Source organism: Cervus canadensis, chromosome 3 (genome assembly GCF_019320065.1).
Source record: "Cervus canadensis isolate Bull #8, Minnesota chromosome 3, ASM1932006v1, whole genome shotgun sequence".
Taxonomy (NCBI): Eukaryota; Metazoa; Chordata; class Mammalia; order Artiodactyla; family Cervidae; genus Cervus; species Cervus canadensis.
Window position 1 is genome coordinate 9533162 of NC_057388.1, and position 18690 is coordinate 9551851.

The window sequence follows — 18690 nt, forward strand, 5'->3', positions numbered from 1 at the left end:
CACTGGTTATGGTTCACACCATAGGAAACCAGTGGGAGGAATCAACAGAGGTTTGGAATAACAGAAGACCCCCCTGTGTCACAAAGACTGAAGCCTGAGTGCATTTCAGAGAGCAGAGCAAGGCAGGCTTGAAAAAGAGAAGTGTGGTCACTCAGTACAAGTTTCTGTCTTTCTACTTGTTTTCAGGGTTTATAGAATATAAAATAAATTGTTTGAAAACACACATAATGATGATAAATATTGCTTTCAAAGTTTGCTGACATTACTCAAAACTTCTTTGGGAACTTTCCATTTGGAATCACTTTAGGACTGCTTCCCCTGTGGTTCATGTAGCAAAGAGTCCACCTGCAATGCAGGAGACCTGAGCTCAATCCTGGGATCAGGAAGATCCCCTGCAGAAGGGAATGGCAACCCACTCCAGTATTCTTGCCTGGAGAATTCCATGGACAAAGGAGCCTGGCGGGTTACAGTTCATGGGGTTGCAAAGAGTCAGACATGACTGAACAAGTAATACTTTCACTTTCTCACAATATAATGGTGTATTCTTAAAAGCAGTAATTCTTCCATTTTGGAGAATGGGTTTGATTTGCAGAGAAAGCCCACAGTAATTTAAAGTGAAGGTAGGTGAATAAGGTTGATTATCTAATTTAATAATCACTCTAGTTTCAAATAAAACATGTTTCTAAAGAAAGGAATCTGATTGTCCTTATTCATCTACCCTATACTCATTTTTATTTTGATTTTGCTACTTCCTCATTTATTGGATTTCATGATTAGCACAATCTTTTCTCTTCTGTCTTAATTATCTGTTATATCTGTCTCTTCAGAGTTAGCATTAACTATCTCAAACTTCCTTGGTCCCCACACAAGCACCTCTTTCAGTTCTTGGAACCTAATACTTTGATGAATTTAAGTTCCTTGCTTCTGATATGATTCATGAAAATTCAGCATATTTTACCTGATTTTATAAGAAATACATTTCACTGCAGAAAATCCTAAAATTCTAGAGAGGCATGAAGATGAAAACTCATTTGTTTTCATCTCAGAGGACGAACATCCATATTTCAGTGTATGATCTTTAAGTCTTTTTCTTTTTTTTTAAAAAAAATGTTTATGTATTTATTCTTTTTGGCCCCAGTGGGTCTCTGCTGCTGCATATGGGCTTTCTTTAGCTGTGGTGAATGGGAGCCACTCTCTAGTTGCAGTGCACAGGCTTCTCATCTTTGTGGCTTCTCTTGTTCCAGAGCTCGGAATCAAGGTGAGTGGGATTCAGCAGTTGTGGCACACGGGCTTACCTGCTCCGTGGCATGTGGGATCTTCCTGGACCAGGGATCAAACCTGTGTCCCCTGCATTGGCAGACGGATTCTTAGGCAGGAAAGGCCTGTCTTCTTTCTTTACCCATCATCTCTCTCTCTCACGCACACAGATGGACTGATCTGTTTATCTATCACTTTCTACATACTGCTTACAATCTACTTTCTTCTGACTACACGATGATGCTATTTCCTTCTTCATTACCACGTCAAGCTGACCATCGCTTACTTTGAAATGCAGCCTAGCATATTATTCATGGCATGAGCAATCCAACTGAGGATATTTGGAGTGATTCAACCAGTATGGCCTCTGACATTGAAGATGAAAACAGATGGATAGCTCTATTTTGACTGTGGTTCAGTTTCTTGCCCTTGGCAGAGAACTCCCAATAGAAATGAAACCTTTGCCTCAGGAATGGGTGTTTACTAAGCGACTTGTAAAATCATATATCATCTGTTCTGTTTAACAATTTATGGCTGGGTGGGAACAGAACCTAAATTTCCATCATGATGTTGCTTGCCATCCTGTTTGGGAGCAGATGGTAAGTATTTACTGTGAATGACCCTTTTTTCTTTCATATTTATCACTTAGAGCACTTCCTCATGAGCAGTGCCATATGTTGTACACAAAATGCAGTGGTTACTGGGTTATAATTTACAACACAGATGGACATACACATTTCGTGAACTGCAAGTAGATACCTGCCTGCATTACTGGCTTGACACTGTATTCCACCAAGGCCAACACCAGGTTATTACATCATAACCTCAACAATACACTGTCACTCTTGACTTTGTTATGCTTTTTTTTCTGCCAAAATAAAAAGCAATTCAAGCCTCCAACTAATAAAAATAAATGAAAAAAAAAGAAACCAGAAAAAAAAGAAAGCAATTCCTGTTTTTGTGATGGAAATTGTCATAGAAACAGCACCTCAAGAAAACAGAAGAGGTGATTCATGCTGAAATTCTAAATTATGATGTGGGCCTCTATGGGGGAATATTGAAATATCACATTTACTACATTACTGAGGAACTTTGCTAAAGGTCAGAAAAAACAAACAAAAGCAAATGGAGGGCAGTGTGAGGGCCCTGTTGAGATGAAGGGCCCAGCTGTGTAGTGCTGCAAAATGGCCGGAGCAGGCAAGGTGTGAGACGGGAGCCACTCTGGAGGAGTCGGGGGCTGGTGGCTCTTTAGATGACATCGAGGGGTCCCCTAGAGGATGAGGAGGCACTCCCAAATAGATGGAAGTCCTTTGTTGGATGATGGGTGTCTGAGCGGGGGGAGGAGCCTTGGGGATGTCCATTTGGCCCTGACTTCAGAGAAGCCCCTGAAGAAGAATGAGAGAAAGAAACAGGATCCTGAGGGGTCACTGAGAGGATGCCCCACTGGTTAAGGGGTCCGTTGTGTGATTTCTGCATAGATCCTAGAGGGTAGAACTGTGAAAAACCCACAGAATCCTCAGGATGCTCATGTTATGACAGGTTATTTCCTCCTGCTTTGGCCAGGATTGCAGGGCCTCAAAGAGTAGCCCTTGGCAGCCAGGTCTTTCCTCGGATCCAGCATCCCACAGGCTACCCTGACAGTTCACCAAAAATGGAGTGCCAGAAGAGTAAGCCCGTTACATTTTAAATCCGCATATGTTGGAGCAGCCTCATACACACAGTCCTCTTATGAACATTTTACCACGTGGACGGTGGAGGTTATGGTCTTCCGTTGCATTCAAGAGTGTTCCCCAGAAAGAGCTGGAGCTGGCAGATGAGAACCTGTGGTCTCTTAGCTGGTCTCATTCCCGTGTGTCTCACTGTGTGAACATCTTGTGCTGGTTCTAGGTTTCGTCACCTAGCCCTGGTTTAGACGTCACTCTACTGGTAATGAACCACGTGCCTCTTCCTTCTGGTTGTGCTCGTCAACACAGATAGTTTTGTAAGCAGCAAGCTTGAGGTACAACAACTTACAGCAGTTTTTTGCATGAGTAAAAGTCCCTTGCAATTTCTGACTGTTCGGAAGAACTCGAAGAAGGCCAGAAAGGAGTAGGAGATGGCACAGTTAGCTGGGGTCTGTAAGATGACGAAAACATGACACAAGATGGACAGGGATGATAATTGGGCCTCCAAGAACAATTTATGAAAACCGAATATACAACCTTAAAATAGAATGTGTATCTAAATATCCAGAAGCACCCCTCTTTGTAAGATTTGTAACAAAAATTAATATGAATGGAGTTAACAGTTCTAATGGTGTGGTAGACCCAAGAGCCATATCAGTTTGCAAATGGCAGAATTCATATAGCATCAAAGTGATCCTGCAAAAACTTCAGAGCCTAATGATGTCTAAAGAAAATATGAAACTCCCTCAGCTGCCTGAAGGACAGTGTTACAACAATTATCCAAAAAGAAAACCACAGGCCCTCCCCTGCCCCCCATTCAATTTAAGCAGTTTTCTTTTTCCACAGTAGTAAATTTTCTAGATATGTCTTGTAGACCTCAAAGTACTGGAAAGAAAGCTCCCATTCAAAAGCAGTTTATCTTAAGATACTGTTCAGTTCAGTCACTCAGTCATGTCCGACTCTTTGTGACTCTATGGACTGCAGCACACCAGCCCTCACTGTCCATCACAAACTCCCCAAGCTTGCTCAAACTCATGTCCATCGAGTTGGTGATGCCATCCAACCATCTCATCCTCTGTTGTCCCCTTCTCCTCCCACCTTCAATCTTTCCCAGCATCAGGGTCTTTTCCAACAAGTCAGTTCTTCGCATCAGATGACCAAAGTACTGGAGTTTCAGCTTCAGCATCAGTCCTTCCAATGAATATTCAGGACTGATTTCCTTTAGGATGGACTGGTTGGATCTCCTTGCAGTCCAGGGGACACTCAAGAGTCTTCTCCAACATTACAGTTCAAAAGCATCAATTCTTTGGTGCTCAGCTTTTTTTATAGTCCATCTCTCACATCCATACATGACAACTGGAAAAACTGTAGCTTTGACTTGATGGATCTTTGTTGACAAAGTAATGTCTCTGCTTTTTAATGTGCTGTCTAGGTTGGTCATAACATTTCTTCAAAGGAGCAAGTGTCTTTTAATTTCATGGCTGCAGTCACCATCTGCAGTGATTTTGGAGCCCACAAAAATAAAGTCTCTCACTGTTTCCACTGTTTCCCCATCTATTTGCCATGAACTGATGGAACTGGATGCCATGATCTTAATTTTCTGAATGTTGAGTTTTAAGCCAACTTATTCACTCTCCTCTTTCACTGTCATCAAGAGGCTCTTTAGTTCTTCTTCATTTTCTGCCATAAGGGTGGTGTCATCTGCATATGTGAGGTTATTGATATTTCTCCAGGCAATCTTGATTCCAGCTTGTGCTTCATCCAGCCCAGCATTTTGCATGATGTACTCTGCATGTAAGTTAAATAAGCAGGGTGATGATATACAGCCTTCATGTACTCCTTTCCCTATTTGGAACCACTCTTGTTCCATGTCCAGTTCTAACTGTTGCTTCTTGACCTGCATACAGATTTCTCAGGAGGCAGGTCAGGTGGTCTGGTATTCCCATCTCTTGAAGAATTTTCCAGAGTTTCTTGTGATCCACACAGTCAAAAGCTGTGGCATAGTCAATAAAGCAGAAACAGATGTTTTTCTGGAACTCTCTCACTTCTTTGATGATCCAGTGGATGTTGGCAATTTGACCTCCGGTTCCTCTGCCTTTTCTAAATCCAGCTTGAACATCTGGAAGTTCACGGTTCACATACTGTTGAAGCCTAGCCTGAAGGATTTTGTGCATAACCTGGCTAGCCTGTGAAATAAGCGCAGATGTATGGTCGTTTGAACAATCTTTGGCCTCTGTTGAGTTTTTAATCTGTGTCAGGTATTGCCTTAGGGATTCAGAGGTGAATGCCACAGAGCTCCTACTTTTTCCTGAGATGCTTGCGAGTGGGAGACGCTCGCGGAAAGTGCGTCCTGGGGAGAGATGGGCATGGAGTGCTGCAGGCACACAGCAAACCTCTGAGGGATGCTGAGGGCTGAGACAAGATGGGGGCAGGTGAGCCTTTCCGAAGAGGATGATGTTGTGATGGCTGTAATAGGTGAAGGAGGGACAGTGACAGCGGTTTCCATTAAATGATAAAGATTATAAGCATGTTGATGCCATACCAGTAAGATAAACGACAGATCTTCAGCCTACATATTTTATTTAATTCTTAAAGACCCAAACCAAAAAGAAAACAAAAAGAAACAAGAAAATATGGCTAATGAAGTGATTTTATGGAAAAAATAATGAACATGTGTTGTGTTTCTATATGTTATATGATGGGTTGTTGTTTTTCAGTCACTAAGTCTGACTGCAGCATGCCAGTCTCCTCTGTCCTCCACTATCTCCCAGAGTTTGCTCACATTCACATCCACTGAATCGGTGATGCTATCCAACCATCTCATTGTCTGCTGCCCCCTTCTCCTTTTGCCTTCAATCTTTCCAAGCAACAAGGTCTTTTCCAATGAGTTGGATCTTAGAGTCAGGTGGCCACAGTATTGGAACTTCACCTCCAGCATCAGTCCTTCCAATGAATATTCAGGGTTAATTTCCTTTAGGATTGACTGGTTTGATCTCCTTGCCATCCAAGAGACTCTCCAGAGTCTTCTCCAGGACCACAATTTGAAAGCATCAGCTCTTCAGTGCTCAGTCTTCTTTATGGTCCACCTCTCACATCAATACATGACTACTAATAAAACCATAGCTTTGACTACATGGACCTTTGTTGGCAAAGTGATGACTCTGCCTTTTAGTGTGTTGTCTAGGTTTGTCATAGTTTTCCTTCCAAGAAGCAAGCGTCTTTGGATTTTATGGCTGCAATCACCGTCCAAAGTAATGTTGCAGCACAAGAAAAAAAAAATTTGTCACTGCTTCCACTTTTTCCTCTTCTATTTGCCATGACGTGATGGGACCAGATGCCACTATCTTAGTTTTTTTAATGTTGACTTTCAAGCCAGTTTTTTCACTTTCTGCTTTCACCCTAATCAAGAGGCTCTTTAGTACCTCTTCACTTTCTGCCATTTGAGTGGTATAATCTGCATATCTGAGGTTGTTGATATTTCTCCCAGCAATCTTGATTCCAGCTTGAGATTCATCCAGTCTGGCATTTTGCATGATGTATACTGCATAGAAGTTAAATGAGCAGGGTGACAATATACAGCCTTGATGTGTTCCTTTCCCAATTTTGAACCAGTCTGTTGTTACATGTCCAGTTCTAATTGTTTTTTCTTGACCCACATACAGGTTTCACAGGAGACAGGTAAGGTGGTCTGGTATTCCCATCTCTTTAAGAATTTTCCACAGTTTGTTGTGATTCACACACTCAAAGGCTTTAGTGTAGTCAATGAAGCAGAAGTAGGTGTTTTTCAGGAATTCCCTTGCTTTCTCTGTGATTAAGTGAACATTGGCAATTTGGTCTCTGGTTCCTCTGCCTTTTCTAAAACCAGCTCATACATCTGGAAGTTCTCAGTTCATGTACTGCTGAAGCCTAGCCTGAAGGCTTTTGAGCATAAATTGGCTAGCCTGTGACATAAATGCAGTTTTATAGTAGTTTGAACAATCTTTGGCACTTCACTTCTTTGGAATTGGAATGAAAACTCACCTTTTCTAGTCCGCTGGCTACTGCTGAATTTTTCAAATTTGCTGACATACTGCACGCAGAACTTTAACAGCATCATCTTTTAGAATTTTAAACAACTCAGCTGGAATTCCATTACCTCAATTAACTTTGTTTGTAGTACTGCTGCTTAAGGTCTACTTCACACTCCAGGATGTCTGGATCTAGGTGAGTGACCACATCATAGTGGTTATCGGGGTCATTAAGACCTTTTTTGTACGGTTCTGTGTATTTTCGCCACCTCTTCTTAATCTCTTCTGCTTCTGTTAGGTTCTTAACATTTCTGTCCTTTATTGTGCCCAACTTTGCATGATATGTTCCCTTGGTACCTCTAGTTTTCTTGAAGAGATCTCTAGTCTTTCCCATTTTACTATTTCTTTGCATTTTTCATTTAAGAAGGTCTTCTTATCTCTCCTTGCTATTCTCTGGAACGCTGCATTCAGTTGGGTATATCTTTCCCTTTCTTCCTGGCCTTTTGTTTTTCTTCTTTCCTCAGCTATTTGTAAAGCTTCAGACAACCACTTTGCGTTCTTGCATTTCTTTTCTTTGGGATGGTTTTGGTCACTGCCTCCTGTATAATGTTATGAACCTCCATCCATAGTTCTTCAGCACTCTGTCTATCAGACCTAACCCCTTGAATCTATTAGTCACCTCCAGTGTATAATAATAAGGGATTTGATACAGGTCATACTTGAATGGCCTATTGGTTTTCCCTACTTTCTTCAATTTAAGCCTCAATTTTGCAATAAGGAGCTCAAATCTGAGCCACAGTCAGTTCCCGGTCTTGTTTTTGCTGACTGTATAGAGCTTCTCCATCTTTGGCTGCAAAGAATATAATTAATCTGATTTCAGTATTGACCATCTAGTGATGTCCACAGATAGAGCCATGTCTTGTGTTGTTGGAAGAGGGTGTTTGCTACAACTAGTGTGTTCTCTTGGCAAAATTCTTCTTAGCCTTTGTCCTGCTTCATTTTGTACTCCAAGGTCAAACTTGTCTATTACCTCAGGTATCTCTTGACTTCCTACTTTTGCACTGCTATCCCCTATGATGAAAAGGACATCTTTTTTTGGTGCTAGTTCTAGATGTTGTAGGTCTTCACAGAACCATTAAACTCCAGCTTCTTTAGCATCAGAGGTTGGAGCACTGGATTACTTGGATTACTTTGGATGACTTGGATTACTGTGATGTTGAATGGTTTGCCTTGGGAACAAACCGAGGTCATTGTGTCATTTTTGAGATTGTACCCAAGTACTGCATTTTGGACTCTTTTGATGACTATGAAGGCTACTCCATTGCTTCTAAGGGATTCTTGCCCACAGTAGTAGATATAATGGTGATCTGAGTTAAATTCACTCATTCCTGTCCATTTTAGTTCACTGATTCCTAAGATGTCTGTGTTCAGTCCTGCCATCTCCAACTTGACCACATCAAATTTACCTTGATTCATGGGCCTACCATTCCAGTTCCTATGCAATATTGCTCTTTATAGCATCAGACTCTACTTTCACCACCAGACACATCCACAACTGAGCGTTGTTTCTGCTTTGGCCCAGCTGCTTCATTTTCTCTGGAGTTATTAATAATTGCCTTCTACTCTTTCCCTAATAGCATACTGGACACCTTCCAACCTGGGGAGCTCATTCCCAGGGTCATATCTTTTTGCCTTTTCATATTGTTCATAGGGTTCTCCCAACAAGAATAGGTGAATGGTTTCCCATTTCCTCCTCCATTTGACCACATTTTGTCAAAACTCTTTACTATGATCCATCCATCTTGGGTGGCCCTGCACGGCATGGCTCATAGGTTCAGTGAGTTATACATGCCCCTTTGCCATGACAAGGCTGTGAATGATGAAGGGGTATATGATCAGTAGTAAATTTCTTAGCACAAAGAAGACCATGATGTTTGATTTTTTGAATCAAATCAAACCATGAGTGAATGAGTGAATAAATGAATGAATGAGTGAATAAGTGAAGGTCGAGAAGATGAGATGTTGACCCAGTGAAAGTTTTTGCATTCAAATGCAAAAATAATCAAGAAGATGTTAACACTATTCACAATTACTACATAGTAAGAGTAAAAAAAAAATCTTTCTTAAATCATCTAGGTAATTCATCCTTACAATGTATAAATGGAACTCACATGGCAAAATTTTCTAAATGTTCTTTCAACTACCTGCCATTAGTCTTTACTGAAGACAGGCATTTCTCTGTGAAGTTTACAAAGATTAAAGAGAATGTCTAAAAAGAATGTAAGGAAGAAAGTTCAGTCTATAAATAAGAGATATGTTCTATAAAATCTGAACTTATTCACATGGGGATATTCTAATTCTTTCAAATAACACAGGAAAGGAAATGAAATTTAGGAGTTTAAAGCCTTTATCGGTGTGATTATGGTTTTCCCTCCATTTAAATACTTTACACACCATTTTCTGTGATAATTAGGGCATGAACATGCACATGTTGAAAGAAAGATCTTATTCAATATTTTTACTTTGTCAGATTAAAGTAAACTATATAGCAAAACAAAAGTGTATTTCAAGATCATGCAAATGACATTTTCATGTATCTGTAGTTGCTTATGAAATTTTCCCCAGGAATTTTTCATTTAAATTTATGGCTAAAGTTCAGACATAGGTAAATAGATGGCAAGATAAAAAGGATTGCTGTAAAGGAAATATTTTCATGTAGAAAAATGAAATATGTTAAAAAACGGTAACTTCTGGGGAAGAAAGTTCTTTTCAAAGTATTCTTTCAGTATTCTCTTTGCAGGTATCTTCCAAATTGCACAGGTTTTCCATAATTTCTTGATGTCATGTTGCCAATTATGTTAGCATAGTTTGGGCTCCAAGGAAAAAGAAAAAAAAGAGGAAAAGCCAAACAGCTAATATTATTGAGTTTTTCCTATGTGCCACTCACTGCCTTCTTTACACATAAAATCTCACATAATCCTCCCCATTCCTCTAGAGATAGGGTTTAGCCTTACACTGGGACAGTGTTGATAAGGAGATGAGGAAGCTGACACAGAGTAATAATGGCAGAACCAAAGCTTTAACGCAGGCAGTTTGAATGACAGCTTAGACTCATAACACTGTGCTAAATGCTATACTCTCCAAAGGACATAGCACTTATTGGAGTCTGTATTGAAGCAAAATATGATCAAGTTTTCATCAGTGGACAAAGAATGTTCCGCCATAATTTTCTGCTGTCTCTTACTACACTGAGTGATTGTTTCTCTGAATTAATTTTTAGTTGATGATGCCTGGTTGGTTTAATATCTTGTTTTCCATTTTGTACCTTTTCTATGTGAATGTAAATTGTTTAGACCAAACAATAAAGAACATCCTAAATAATGTAAGGAGTCTCTAAGATAGCACTAGATTTGATTTTATTTGTCTGCTCCCATTTTCTTTCACTGTGTTCAGGTAACTTGAATGCTTAGGTCTGTGCTCCCTGGAGTTGAATGGAAGTTTAAATTTATGTCAAAATAACCTTATTCAGTCAAGAATATGACTACATGTACTAACAGATAGTGCCAAATCTAAATTTTTCACTCTAATTCAATGCTAGTCGTGCAGATAGTCACAATTTATACTTTGTAAATCCATTTCTCTGTGTTTTAAGGCACACAGAATATTTTCACAGTTATCTGAATATAACGTTACATAAAACTACTATAAAATAGTAGTCCCACTTCTGGGCATACACACTGAGGAAACCAGATCTGAAAGAGACATGTGCACCCCAATGTTTATCGCAGCACTGTTTATAATAGCCAGGACATGGAAGCAACCTAGATGCCCATCAGCAGATGAATGGATAAAAGAAGCTGTGGTACATATACACCATGGAATATTACTCAGCCATTAAAAAGAATTCATTTGAACCAGTCCGAATGAGATGGATGAAGCTGGAGCCCATTATACAGAGTGAAGTAAGCCAGAAAGATAAAGAACATTACAGCATACTAACACATATATATGGAATTTAGAAAGGTGATAACGATAACCCTATATGCAAAACAGAAAAAGAGACACAGAAATACAGAACAGACTTTTGAACTTTGTGGGAGAATGTGAGGGTGGGATATTTCAAAAGAACAGCATGTATACTATCTATGGTGAAACAGATCACCAGCCCAGGTGGGATGCATGAGACAAGTGCTCGGGCCTGGTGCACTGGGAAGACCCAGAGGAATCGGGTGGAGAGGGAGGTGGGAGGGGGGATCGGGATTGGGAATACATGTAAATCCATGGCTGATCCATATCAATGTATGACAAAACCCACTGGAAAAAATAAATAAATAAATAAAAATAAAAATTAAAAAAAAAAAAGAAAAAAAAAAAACTACTATAAAATATAGCTAAAAGTTTAGCTATAAAAACAATGTCATTGTTAAATACAATATAACTAGTGATTGCAATAAATCTTATATAATTTTCTTGAAGAGTGGTATTTTGGTATTTTTTTGGTGAAAAACTATAATTTCCTTCTTCCTTTATGTTCTTTAATACATTGATAATTTCTCCTCTTTCTGCATGAAGAGACTGGTTCATCTTTGAGACACTGAATTCTGAACTAGGTTGGACTAGCAGATAATCCTCTTTGGATTCCCCTACCCTAATGCTGAATTATACAATGTATGAAGTTTTTTCTATTTCTGTGTGAACAATATTTTTTTGGAAAAAATGCTTTTAAGTTGCTCTTAGATGTGTTTAATTACTGCATGTAGCTCAAATTTGGTGACTTTTTTCTCTGTACAATAAGTTAATAAAATACATCCTACCTCCCTTTTTTCCTTTCCTACATATATTCTTTCTATAATTGTATGACATTCGTGACCTAGCTTGAAAACATGCTCTCTAGACAAACATTTCTTGATCTACCCTAGAATATGTTTGTGTATTTATTTATAAAATATTCTGCAGTCTTCTAAAAAATTGGAGCTTTCTTAAAAAATAATTTTCCTAATTGTTTACCAAGTGATGCCTGCTGTTCAAAGCTCCCTACAATCTGATGCTGCTTTTCAAAGCTCTGCTTATGCCACTTAGCTTTTATGAAAGACCTGCATTAATACCTGTTTTAGCTGACTGAGAGAAGTCTGGAGAGGACTTTTGCTTTCTCGAAAAAAAGATGAAAAGTGAAAAATAGCATTCGGAGTTTGTTTTCCAGGAACTGTTTTAGAGGCAGTGGGCTCCCCAGCAGCAAAAGTGGTGCCCCCAAGCTCCTTCCCAGGGAACTACACTCAGCATCTCAGCATCAAGCCTCCGTAGCTCTGAACTTTGTGGGCACCTGTGTTTTATTTTGACTCACTTTTCGCATCCCTTAGCAAGACAGGTCATAAGGTAATGCTTGTTTACTTTGCACTATTTTGATTCATACAAGGTTTCAAAGGAACATTCCATTTTCTGACAGAGGGGCGTGGGGAAGCTGTATCTATTCCTTGCTGCATCTTATGCTCCAGTCAAACTGGACCACGTGCCAAATACTCTGATCTCTGCTTAGCGTCTGTGCCTACTATCCCTAGTGCCTGAAATGTTTTTCCAGACATTTCCCCTTGTCCCCTTCACATCCATCGTTCGAGGTCCATCTCAAATGTTACTTCCTACAACAAGCCTTCTCTCCAGCTAGAAGTAATGTTTTCCTTCTCTGAATTCCCAAAGACACATAATATTGTAGTAATAATAGTAGCCAACAGCTATATATTATTTACTATGGCCCTGTCACTGTGGGGCTTTCTTAGTGACTCAGATGGTAAAGAATCTGCCTGCAATGCAGGAGACCCGGGTTCGATCCCTGGGTGGGGGAGACCCCCTGGAGAAGGAAATGGCAACCAACTCCAGTATTCTTGCCTGGAGAATTCCCTGGACAGAGCCACCTGATGGGCTACAGTCCAAAGGGTAGCAAAGAGTTGGACATGACTGAGCAACTCACACTGAGTCACTGTTCTAAGCAAGTTATGTACAGTAACAGATTTAATCCAAATAGTAACAGTACCTAGGAAGTAGCTGCTATCATTATCACCATGCTGTAGATGAGGAAACTAAGGCACAAGAGAGCTAAGGCGGCAGAAGCAGGATTTGAACCCGGGCCTTCCGTTCCCGAGTTCTGTGCCCACGCTGTGCTCCTTTGCAGGCATTCCTGCAGTATCTATGAGGGTCTCACACACTTCATCGTCACATTATCTCACTTCTGCTAAAATACCGGATAGCTTCCAGTGTTAAGAAGCAGCGTGCCACAATCCTAGCCTGTGCAGCGTTCCCGTTCCCTTACGGGGGATTCCTGGCAGAAGATTAGAATGAGGGAGGAGAATGAGGCTGAGGTGTTTGTTCCCCTTGTTTCTTTCCTCATTCTGGCTGTTTCTTCCCACCAGAGGCCCCTGCTTTATGGAATTTTACTTTTCAAGGTCTCCAGGAACTTCTCCTTGCGCCTGTCCTTTAGGATCTAGGTGCAGAACCAGGTTTATTGGTAACAGTCTGGGTTTCTCCTACATCTCATTCACATCTTTGAACTTAGTCCCTTTGATTATCCTAACCTGTCATTTGTCCACTGCTGAAATCCAGATACAGCCAATAAACACATTAAAAGATTTTTAAAAAGAATCAATGGTTCCATTTTTCTTATCTTAATCTTGCTTAATGAAGCAGATATTATTGTATACCTGTATCGAACCACCATATTACACTTCCCAGAAGTTACTTTTCCGACCACATTTCTGGAGCTCAGTTTTATTGTTAAGCTTGATCTAGCTGAAAAAAAAAAACAACACCTACATATGCTGGTGCTTTTCCTCAAAGAATTAATAACACACATTCTCAAGAAAGACTATTAATTTTCTATTGAAGAAAACAGAAGACAGATGTATTGATAACACAAACAGCCTCCACTTACTGAATCCCTGCTTGGTGTCAGTCACTGGCTAATTTTCAGACAGGATTTCATTTATTGTAGGGAAGTAGTTTTAACCATCTCCATTTCATAGATGAGGCCCAGAAAGGTCAGGGACTTCTTAAGGTCACATATGTAGTGACAGAACCCATTGCCTACTTAGGTCTGTCTACCTCCTAAACACTTAAACAATAGTCTTTAGGGCCTTTCTGGGCATTATGGAGATATGTTTGATGAGGGAGTAGATATATTTACAAGGCTTAATTTTACCCTTGTGGTTCAACCAGCTGAACCCTCCACCCTCACGCCACAGGGTGAGAAGTTTTCCTTTGCCATGCCTTGTTTATTTTGTTATACTGCTATTGTGGCCATGCACTAAGTCAGCTACGGTAGTAACTGATCATATGGCTTCCCAATGTGAAAAGCCATTGGCTCAACTTGGGGAGATTTTGCACATACCACTCCCTCTCGCCTGCACTCAGGGGATATATGGCAATGTCTAGAGACACTTTTAGTTGTCACAACTGGAGGGAAGGGTGCTACTGGTATGTAGCAGGCAGGGGCTAGGCAGTTGTTAGACATCCTATAATGCAAAGGACAAGTACCCACAACAAAGAGTTGTCCAGTCAAAATGTCATTAGGGTGGAGGCTGAGAAACTTTGTGAGAGGCTGAAAGTAGGATGCAAGGCTAAACATATTAGAGGTGGTGCTGCGGAGTAGAGGTGATGGGGAAAAGTAATACAATCAAGAGAGACCTTGCATGGGTTGATGATGATCATACGACATGAACTGAAAAGTTTGGTGAACTTAACGTTGTACATGAGATTGAAATCACAATGATAACAACAGCAACTACAGCAACAGAAAAAAGAACCAAAGAAAAGTGAAACCTGAAATAATTACAGATTCGCTGGGAGTCTGAATAACTTGCTGCAGAATAATTAGGTTTTCTCTGTGATCCTCTCTGCACCCTTGCCTCTAAATATGGGGCTGAGAAAATGGGCAGAAAGACTAGCCATACCCTGGGCCGTATTACCCACATATAACCTGGGAACATTCTTTCTCCCAGTGGTCAGCTCCAGAGCACATCCCTGTCCCATTTTATGATGAACAACTCTCCCTCCTTGCGGGTGAATAAATCAATGCCTTCTGCATGGTTCTGGGTTCTTGAAATTGAGGTTTCTATTTTTCATTGGCAATAAGGTCACAGAATGCACTGAGTCAGAGAATATATTCAAAAGACCAGTATCTCAACTGGATCTTCAAGAAACTGGGCTGTGCAAGTAACTATGCTTCCTGATAAGACAGTGCCTAGGAAGTACAACTGCAGCTGGTGCTGCGTTACAATAGTGGTGAGAACCAAATGGCACCTGGCATTGATGTTCTCTGTGAGACTCTGGTGAAAACTTCCCAGAAGAAAACTCAGTCGATCAGACATGTCTGACTTTTGTGACAGCACAGACCAGGGCCCATCAGGCTCCTTGGTCCATAGAATTTCCCAGGCAAGAATACTGGAGTGGGTTGCCATTTCCTTCTCCAGGGGTATACAAATACATTTACATTTTAAAAAACTTACAGTATATGGTAGGCATAATGATGTCGCTTTCCATCTTACTGACAGGGTTCTTCACCAGACAACTGTAGTTCCCAATGTCTTCTTTGGTCACTGGAGCAATATGAAGGCTGTTGTTCTGAAGAGAGAAGGAGCTGGTGGAGCTGGTGTGGACAGGCCGCCCATTCTTCAGCCACTGGTAAGCCCGCCGGCTGCCCCCTTCCACGAGGCACGTCAGAGTCAGGTTTCCCACGTGCTCCACAGCCCCAGAGGAAGGCTGAACCCGCACCACTGGTTTCGTGACCGGGTCTGCAACACCAAAACAAGAGAAATAATCTTTGTCACCCCAGGATTACAATTAAAGTCTAGGAGGTCTTTCACATGTTTTAACTCCTAGGAAAATGGTTCCAAAATTGTGTACTTTTTAAATGTAGACAGCTCAGGAAGTAATTAAAGAAGAGGATAAAAAAGTCATTACAAATAGAAAATGATGATATAAAAATATCATTTATAGCAGAGATAACCAATTCTAGAATTTAATCTTCAAGAATTTTGTAATGAAAACATTTAGTTTATAGATAATGCAGTTAGCGGTGAAGAACATCAGCTTCCTTATTTCCTGTTCATTGTGCTCCCTCCAACACCATAAAGGTTTACTCTTACAGGCAAATTTTACATGGTTATTCCCCTCTCTTGATTTGTCCTGCTATCCCGAGAGCAATTGGTTGGGATAGATGTAGTGAACCCAAATTCCTATCCACTATCTGCAAAATACAAAGCTTAGACATACTATACTTTGGGGGTATAAAGCAAAAGTTTTAAAGAATCATATTTTCACCATTTACTTTTCTTCCTATGTAAGTAAGTTAATTATATGTTTTAATTGCTGTGCATTTGTATTGCAGCATTATTTCAGTCACTGTACCATGTTAGTCTCTTTAACAAACCAAAGCCTATTATTAACTTTCCTTCTATGCAAAATTACAGGTCACACAGAGAGAGTAAGATGATAAATAAGTAACAGACAACTGGTTCCAGTGTTTAGCTTTGAATTCCTATCAGACTTTTAATTGGAGTTGATGCATCTTCTCAGGTAAATTTGTTTTGACTCATGATCACTTTCATTTTACACTGGCAAATGCACATTAGAGCATATACAGATTCAATCCTTCCACCCAGAGAAGACAGGAAAGGAGAAAGGACTTTGAAAAGCAAACTGCAGGAAAGCTGGGTAGCCCTGAAGGCTCCAGCCTTTCTCAAGATGGAGGCAATCAAGATGTCCACTCATTTTAACCCTTTATATTCCCTGGCAAGAGCAAACGGTTTGGAGTAGCTTTTGCTTACAGTATCATGATTTAAAAAGAAAGACTGTTTGGTACATTTATTATGTAGAAATAGTTTTTGTTTCAAAAATGCCTGTGCATGGAAATACTATATGTGATATGGGAAAAGTCAAATAGGTAACATCTAAAGTCTTGTACGGGGAGAACCAATCATTAGAAAAGACACTGGTACTGTGATCATGCACTTGGGTTTAACAGTGTCACTCAGAGGTGGAAGTTTCCCAAGGAGATTTTTTACACAGGTCCTGTGCATGTGTGCTAAGTCACTTCAGTCACGCCCAAATCTTTGTCATGGACTGTAGCACGCCAGGCTCCTCTGTCCATGGGATTCTCCAGGCAAGAATACTGGAGTGGGTTGCCATTTCCTTCTGCAACACAGGTCCTAAATCCCTACTAAGACGTTTTGGTTGCAGGGGGAAGGGGAAAGATAGAAGTAGGTTAATAAGAGGTATAAACTAGCACTATAAGATAAGTAAGCTACAAGATATATTGCACTACATGGGGAATATAGCCACTATTTTATAGTAACTATAAACAGTATAATCTATAAAAATTTTGAATTATTATATTGTATACCATGAAACTAATATAACATAGTAAATCAACCACTGGCTCAGTGGTAAAGAATCTGCCTGCAATGCAGAGATGCATGTTCAATCCCTGGGTTGGGAAGATGCCCTGGAGAAGGAAATGGCAACCCACTCCAGTATTCTCGCCTGGAGAATTCCATGGATTGAGGAGTCTTGCAGGCTACTGTCCACGAGGTTGCAACAGAGTAGGACATGACTTAGTGACTACAAAAACAAGTAAGAGGTACAAACTAATATGTATAAAACAAGTGAACTACAAGGATATATCATACAGCACAGGGAATATAGTCAATATTTTACAATAACTACAAGTGGAGTATAATCTATAAAAATTCTGAATTATTACATCATATACCTAAAACTAATATACTATTGTAAATCAACTATACCTAACATTTTTTTTCTATAAAGAACTTCTGGCTCCGTTTTCCTCAACACATCTAGTTGCACTACACATTAACAAGGAATGGATGTTCTATTAAAAGTTTGGGGGGAAGAGATAGGGTATTACCCAGGAGAGTTTCATGAAAGTGTAAAAAATGTCCTCCTTTTCTCTCCCCAAAGTTCCCCTCTAGGCATCTGCTGCCACAGCCTGTGTCTTTGCCCCCCGGCAATGTCTCCAGGTCCACTCATTTCCTGGGCACATATTTACTGAGTGCCTACGAACGCCCAGCATCAGGGATTAGGCAGTGAGGACAAAGCAGCAAACAATATAAAGCCTACTCCCGTGGAACTTGTATTCTAGACCAGGAAGAGAAGCAATAAAAGAAATAAATGCATGTAATATATCCAGTGTTATGAAAAGAATAAAGCGGAACTCAAGGTAAATAGTAGCTCTCTTTCTCACCTCTCTCTCAGTTTGGGGGAATGAAGTTATAATTTACATAAGGTGGTCACAAAAGCCTTCAGAGGTAAAGTGACACTCTGGCTAAGATGATAAAGAAACAGGGGAGGGGACCAGGCCAGCATGGGAGAGGAGCGCAGTCTGTGTAGCGTGGACAGCCAAGTGCAGAGACACTGAGGTATGAGAGTGTTTGGCTTGTTCTAGGGATAGCAAGGGGGCCAGAGTGGTGAGGGGAAGAGAGGTGGGAAGGGGCCAGAGGGGGACTGGGTGTGGGGGGGGGATCACACGGGCCTTGAGGGACGCTGTTGGCACTTTGGCTTTGATTGTGAGTGAGATAGGAAGCCACAGGAGGATTTTGAGCTGCAGGAGGCAGGGGTGGAAGCAGGGAGAGTGGGCACAGACTATTTGGAGAGTCCAGGCCAGAGCTGATGGCGGGCTTGAGTAGGGCAGCTGTGGGGGCAGCGAGAACTGACTGACTCACCTCTGTCCATATTCCGAAGGCAAAGCCAAGAGGGTT

At 40.6% G+C, this 18690-nt stretch overlaps 1 protein-coding gene and 1 pseudogene across 7 annotated transcripts in view; one reads left to right on the forward strand and one right to left on the reverse strand.

The window, feature by feature from the left end:
* Positions 1 to 18690, reverse strand: part of HEPACAM2 (HEPACAM family member 2) — a 59725-nt gene that overhangs the window by 32837 nt on the left and 8198 nt on the right. For all 7 annotated transcript variants that reach the window (XR_006268446.1, XR_006268445.1, XM_043462595.1 and 4 more), the window contains exon 3: positions 15421 to 15705. Coding sequence is in view for 5 of the 7 variants with exons in the window: in XM_043462595.1 (XP_043318530.1) it covers positions 15421 to 15705 (285 nt within the window). In the remaining 2 variants the exon portion in view is untranslated. The remainder of the gene's footprint in view (positions 1 to 15420; positions 15706 to 18690) is intronic.
* Positions 1822 to 3770, forward strand: LOC122438899 (annotated as a pseudogene).